Source organism: Gekko japonicus, unplaced genomic scaffold, assembly GCF_001447785.1.
Source record: "Gekko japonicus isolate JY-2015 unplaced genomic scaffold, Gekko_japonicus_V1.1 scaffold834, whole genome shotgun sequence".
NCBI lineage: Eukaryota > Metazoa > Chordata > Lepidosauria > Squamata > Gekkonidae > Gekko > Gekko japonicus.
In genome coordinates, this window is record NW_015165855.1 from 733,468 (window position 1) to 740,538 (window position 7,071).

Here is a 7,071-nt window from a genome sequence, read left to right on the forward strand (position 1 = left end):
ACATACACAAATTCAAAAAAGAATCTACAGAGTCACACCTCAGGTCCTCCCTCTCATTCCCAGATCTATTCACAGACAGGGTAGCCAGGCCCCCTTTAATAATCAGCCCTCACTCACACAGAGCTATTGGGGTGGGGGCTCAAACGTTCCAATCTCTCGCTGCCACCATTAATTTGTATCCTGTAATGTATGTAAATATACTGAGACATTAAATTGTGTGTGTTCCTTTTCCTTAGAAATGGAGACCACAGGGCTTTCAAAATAAGAAACTATTATTTATAAGAACAAAATGCTGGGGAAAGTAAGGTCTAAGAAACTTCCATTGAACTTTTGGACTAAGGTCCTATAGTTCCTTTAGTTACAAATTTACTATTTTCAGCCTGTTCCAAGCAGCTCTTCTATAGAGGTCCCCTGAGTCAAAAACCCCTCTTTTCACCTCAGCACTTAAGCTGTCCACTTGTCTGATGCTAACCTGCTATCATATTTCAACTCCTGTTTTCCAAGTCTCTCCATCTCAACCTCTCAACATTTCGTCAGCTCTCATCGGTTGCTGTTGGAGAGAAATGGAACCTAGTGTGTCCATCGCACAGATTAAACAACAACAATGGGCATGCCTTTATTACTTCTCCACAGACACTAATATTTGTGGACAAATGGGCATTACCTAATATTGTCGCTGGAATTAACTAACTCCATTAAATAATATTGTTGGAAGACTAACATTAGAGTAATCCACTTCTTGAAACAATCCCTGAAACCAGATGCTTGTAATGTTGCAGTCATAAAATTCCACTCACTCCTTTCAAAAGCCTTCTCTGTATCAGTGAAGTAGAATGCCACTGGGGGGTGGGTGAGTTGGTCCTTAGATAAGTCAATGAAGTTTCTCATTTTCCTGATATTCCTGTGTGAATGTATGTATTTCTAACTGTACCCTAATACATGATCTGGAACATTCCTAAATTATGGAAAATTCACATCTAAGGTATCTCTGATAATGAAAAAGACTTATCATCCCTTGAAGACGAGTGAGTTGTTCAATATCCAGTCTCAGTTATTTTAGCTGTCTGAGTCTGATAGTGAAACCCCATGGCAGCATGACTGGGGTTTTTGCCACATCACCACAATGGGCCAGCATGTGTGTGTGTGTGTGTGTGGTGTTAAAGAAACAATCAATCATTGAATGTGCTTATGTCAGTATTAATAGAAACTGAACTGCTTTGATGCAGACAGCAATATTAATATAAATCTACCAAAGAAAAATCATCAGAAAAACTTTGGGTATCTGAGTATAACTATTCTTACAGTGAAGTTTTTGATATCTCCTGATATCCTGATATACATCATCCATCCATTGGAATATCCTGATATACATCATCCATCCATTGGAATAGTTGTCCTATTAGAGAGCTATAAAAAGACCTCAGCAGGTTCTGCTACTTTTGTTGTTCTGCTCTAAAGGTAACCTATTCAATAAAGTTTAAGGTTCTGCAAAATGTTTACACATATCATACTTGCCTGCTGTTAAGGCAATGCCATCCTTGCAATAAGGGAGGCATTGCTATGGGTATCAAGGCAAACAAAAGGGTACCTCAGACCCTTCCAGTATAATATATTTAATTACCAATTTATTGATAGTTCACCTGATCTATTGTAGGATTAATGGGGACAAGTGAAAGGGAGTAAGGGTGGATGTGTGCTGTTCAACTGCTCCCCCAGGTAAGGGACCTTAACCAACCCCTCTACTCTCTGAGGTAGGTAGGAGTAGCCATTTGAAATGAGGTAAAGAAATCCTCAGACTTCATCAGTAGCCACAAAATGTAAAATACAAACTATAAAGACTGATACAGACAACTCCAGAATCAAATGCCTATTATTGAAGAAGGATTACATAGGTACAGTATTTCTATTTTATAAACAAGGGCAAAGACCAAACTTTAACTTTAGAATAAATGGAATTTACATGCCTACCTGACTGATTGCTGCTTCTTCAACAATTATGGCTGAATCACCTGTTATTAACAAAGGATCTGGTTGATCACGAGCCTGCTGTGGTGCCAGGGTATTTGTGCAGCTTCCAATAGGAAAAAGAATCTGGCTTTTCCGAGAGCCCGAAGTTAATGAAACCTCATGGCAATAGGAGCGAAGAAATGCTCGAACTCCGTCGATCCCGACAAACTGAGAGACAGGAACACCAGTGAAATTCACACTTCCAGAATCACACAACTGAGAATTCCTCCACTTGCGAAGTCTGAGTGCCAGCAACACAAGAAGGAAGGTGAAAAACAAGCAGGAGACAAAAGCCACAGCAACCACCAGGTAGAAGGTGAGGTCCGACTGGGGGTCTGCAGGTGCTGAGATGCTGCTAATATCAGAGAGGCTTTCAGGGATGCTGTCAGCCAGCACCACAGTGACCGTGACTGAGGCTGAGAGAGGGGGCTGCCCATTGTCCTTCACTAAAACCACCAGGCTTTGCTTGAGAGCATCCTTGTCCAGAAAGAAGCGGGCCGTCCTGATCTCTCCAGTGTGGAGTCCTATGGAAAAGAGCCCTGGCTCCGTGGCCTTGAGTAACTGATAGGAGAGCCATCCATTCTGCCCAGAGTCTGCATCCACCGCCACCACCTTAGTGACCAGATATCCAGGCTCAGACAAGTGGGGGGCCAGCTCTACTCCAGTAGAGCCGTCAGTGGGGACAGAAGGGTACAAGATTTCTGGGGCATTGTCATTCTGATCGAGGATGAAGAGTGTCACTGAGACATTGGATCTGAGTGATGGGGAGCCTCCATCTTGGGCCTGGACTAGGAAACTAATCTCATGGAACTCTTCGTAGTCAAATGAGTTTAAGGCATAAATAATCCCTGTTTCAGAATTAATGGACAGGTATGATGAAAGAATGGACTTTTTGTGTCCTTCAACAATTGAATAAGTTATTCTGGAATTTTCTTCCCAGTCTGGATCATTTGCTGTTAAAGAAAATATTGAGGCTCCTCTGGGATTATTCTCTAGGAAATAAGACACGTAGGATGGTTCTGCGAATACAGGAGCATTGTCATTTCTGTCTAGAATTTGCAGTGAGATATGGGCAGACATAGAAAGTGATGGAGTGCCATTATCAGCAGCAGTAATGATGACATTATAGTTTGTTACCCTCTCCCTGTCAAGGTTGTCATATGTCACTAAACTATAAAAGTGGTCAACAGATTTCTTCAGCTGGAAAGGCAGTTTGCTTGGAATTGAGCATGTGACCTCACCATTGACTCCTGAATCTCTATCTTGTACATTTAAGAGAGCAATAACAGTGCCTACAGGAGAGTTTTCGGGTATGGTATTGATTAAAAAGTTTATTGCTAATTCAGGGGCGTTATCATTCAGATCCATAACAACAATCACAACTTGTGACCAGTCACTAAGCCCTCCCCCATCCTCAGCGTTCACCTCGAAGTCGTATAATGAAGACTCCTCATAATCAAGGTTGCCTACAAGTGTTATGATACCGGTTGTTGAGTTTAAAAAAAATATTTTAGAATCTTTCTCTGTGATTTTTTTGAATGAGTATTTTATTTCCCCATTTATTCCTTCATCTACATCAGTGGCTCTTATAGTGGCTACAGTGGACCCTTTAGGAATGTTTTCCTCAACATTAACTTTGTAGACTGGCTGGATGAAAGTTGGTGCATTGTCATTTGCATCCAGAACGATAACTTGGATTTGAGTAGTGCCAGATCTCACTGGATTGCCCCCATCAGTAGCTGTAAGGATTAGGTCATGAACTGGTTGCTGTTCCCTGTCCAGACTTTTTTCCAACACCAGTTTGACATGCATAGCACCAGTTTCTCTTGTTTGCACATCCAAAGAGAAATGGCTACTCCCCGTGAGATGGTAGCTCTGTATAGAATTTATACCCAGATCTGGATCTTGAGCTTCAGGAAGAGGAAACTGGGACCCTAGCATAGATGACTCACTAATTTTCAGTTTCTGTTTCCCTGATGGGAACTGTGGAGCATTATCATTTATATCAACAATTTCCACTTCAACTCCATAGATCTCTAATTTACTCTCAATAATAACCTGGAAATTTAACATGCAGTCCTCTGCCCTTCCACAAATTTCTTCTCTGTCTATTCTCTCTGAGATTTGTAAATGGCCACTGATAACATTCAAAGTAAAATATTGACTTGTACCTATTCGGGAGACAATCCGGAGTCCATGTTCTGAAAGATGCTTTCCATCCATTCCTAGATCTTTTGCAATATTCCCCACAAAAGAGCCTTTCTGCATCTCCTCAGGAATGGAATAGTGGATCTGCGCAAAAACTGCCTTCCAAATGAACATCATGATAAAGCATTGCAGGATTGTTTCGTTATTGTTCCACAGCCTCTGAGTTTCTTTCATTTCTTGGAAGCAGGATAAAAAACACTGATTCTAGCTCAAAACCCTTTTGGATTTGCAACTAATTTTGGTTTCAAAGCAAGTGTTTCGTTCCCTGAAATGTCTGTAGAAGTCTGATCTCTCCGTTGTACTTACCTATTAAAGAACTGCAAGACTGTGTTAGCTGGAATCAGGTTGGTGAACAGCGGCACCCAGAGTCTCAGCTAAAAACTGCAGATGATTATTACTATAATGGCAATTTCATGACGACATTCTAAAATTCTTCTTTTGCTTTTATGCATGGGCAAGAGTCTACATTTTTACTGGGGACTATGTCCCTAAAAACTGCTCTGAAGACATAACAGGATTTTTACTGACTTTATCACTTTCATAAATGCAAATTTATATTTATGCCCCTGCAATAGCATCTCCGCTTAATAAGAAAGGTGGATGTTGTTTCCTGGGGCAGTAGCCATTCACTAGAATCTCAGTGTCCCACACTTCAATCCAATTTATCCACAACTCACTATTGCAAATGGAGTATCTGTCATTAACTAATGTTTTCATTCCATTTGCTTACTCTGTAGCCTCGCAATTTATATAATCTCATCTTGGCCAGTGGGTATAACTGTAACACAATTCATATTAGCAATTCAAAATCTGTGTCTGAGTTGATGGGGCTATTGATGGAGATAGTTATGCATTTATATTCCACATTTCCCAACTATCCGCTTTTGACTAAGATGGCTTATAAAGGTCAGCCATGCAAACAACAAAAAATTAAAGCACAAAGCAAACAATCACTAATATCAACAAACCAAATCTACACCCTAGGAACCATAAGACCCTCCATAACCCTTAGTCACCACCTGTGGTCAACAGAGTGCTTATGAGACTTGGCTAATGTGAGGGTAGGAGTCCAAGCAACAAGATACTGTTGAAATTGTTCAGGGAGACCAATCCAAAGCTTTGATCATACAAATGTTGTGATAGTTCTACTTATTAATAATTATCATATGACAGTGTGAGTAGTATAGCCAGGAGATCCTAAGATTTGTCTGGCAGCCAGAAGTTCTAGCTCTTTTTAAGCACTGCACCACTAGGTGGTGAGCTAGGCTTGTTTTTTAAGGCAAGAGACATTTCAGAGGTGGTTTGCCATTGTCTGCCTGTTCGTCACACCCTTGGTACTCCTTGAAAGTCGCCCATTCAAATACTAGCCCAGGCCGACCCTGCTTAGCTTCCAAGATATGACAAGATCAGGCTAGCCTGGGCTATCCAGGTCAAGGTGATAGTTCTACTACCTGAACTGCATCCAAAGTGAAATCCAGGTTTGATCAGATCAGAGAGATTGTATCAACAAAGAAGTGCACAAAGTCATCACAACTTATGGTCACATTCCTATGGGTTGTCAAATTCTGAATTATGCTAATTAATCAAGTCGAGTATGATTCAGCTGGCATGATGACAGCAGGGGGAAAAACGTTTTCTTCACTGTTATCACCACCATCTCATAGTTCAGTAGGACTCAGGCATGACTGACTTCTTAAAATAATGTGCCACATTTAATTAATGAGAAACTCAGTAGATAACAGTTTCAGAGGATAACACTCAATGGATAACAATATTTATTGTACAACACATGTTAACATTGTCAGAACAAAGTGTCTCAAATGTCAAGGTTCATTATAAGAGACTCTTTATACTTTTCTGTATATTCCAAAGTACCTTGAATAATAAGGTCAGCAGCTACTTTGCCGACCAAACATGAAGCCTTGAATTTCTTCTTGATTCAGGAATATTCCGCCAAACACCAGGTCATTGCAATACTCTGGTCCATAGCTGACTCAGTTTCGTCTCCTACATCTATTACCAACAACTGTCTCCGGCCTTCTTAAACTTCCAGTTCGCTCATCTCATTTCACTTGTATTAAAGTTAGGTTATAAACAAACTTGCTTATTTATTTAAAGCATTTATATCCAGCCTTATCTCCTCAGACTCAAGGTAGCTAACTATGCAACACTAGGCTACATTGCACTGAAGGACTCACCAACCTTTTTTGCTTATGTTCCTCTTTAATATATGAAAATGATATTATATGAACATTTGAAGCTGCCGTATGCTGACGCAGACCATTAGCTCTCCAACATTTCAGGTGAACTTTTTTTCCTGCCCCACTACCAGAGACATTTTTTATTGTAGATGCTGGGGATGGAACATGGGATCTTCTACATGCACAACAGGTTACAGACCTAGGCTGAGCATGAAATTTTAGAATAAACTGAGCTCTGAAAACCACAAAATTTGGGCCACTGGGAGAGCCAAAGAACAGCCTCTGTCCTCTTAATATACAAAGGCACCGAGAACTTACCATTGTTAAAAATAAAGAGATTTCCCTGGGAACTGCATCCTCTATTACAGAGGTATAGAAGATGTATCTTGGTGGTTGCACGGTTGCCCACCAACACAATTGATGTGGTCCATGGACCCCACTACCATTTCAGGTGGCTCAGCAAGTGTTGCTGGACTCCATGCCCCTAACTGGCTACAACTTCAAGCAAGGCCAGCTCAGTGGTGTCAGGGTAGCTGGATGCTAATGAAGCTGTATCAGAAGAGATAGATGGCAGTTCCCAAGCAAGCTGCCAAGAGACACAGACACCTACGGTGGTTGTCAGGGGAACTTCATGGATTCCTAAGCTCTTACTAGA

General features: G+C 40.9%; 1 protein-coding gene across 1 annotated transcript; it reads right to left on the minus strand.

The window, feature by feature from the left end:
- Positions 1 to 1,956: 1,956 nt before the first annotated feature.
- On the minus strand, positions 1,957 to 4,389 carry LOC107110386 (protocadherin gamma-A10-like). The gene has a single exon (XM_015411163.1). The coding sequence runs from the start codon at positions 4,387 to 4,389 to the stop codon at positions 1,957 to 1,959; it is 2,433 nt and encodes an 810-aa protein (XP_015266649.1).
- Positions 4,390 to 7,071: the final 2,682 nt, after the last annotated feature.

Bases quoted from the DNA above. Each gene is read 5' to 3' on its own strand.
- LOC107110386 (XM_015411163.1), bottom strand. From the start codon at position 4,389: ATGAAAGAAACTCAGAGGCTGTGGAACAATAACGAAACAATCCTGCAA.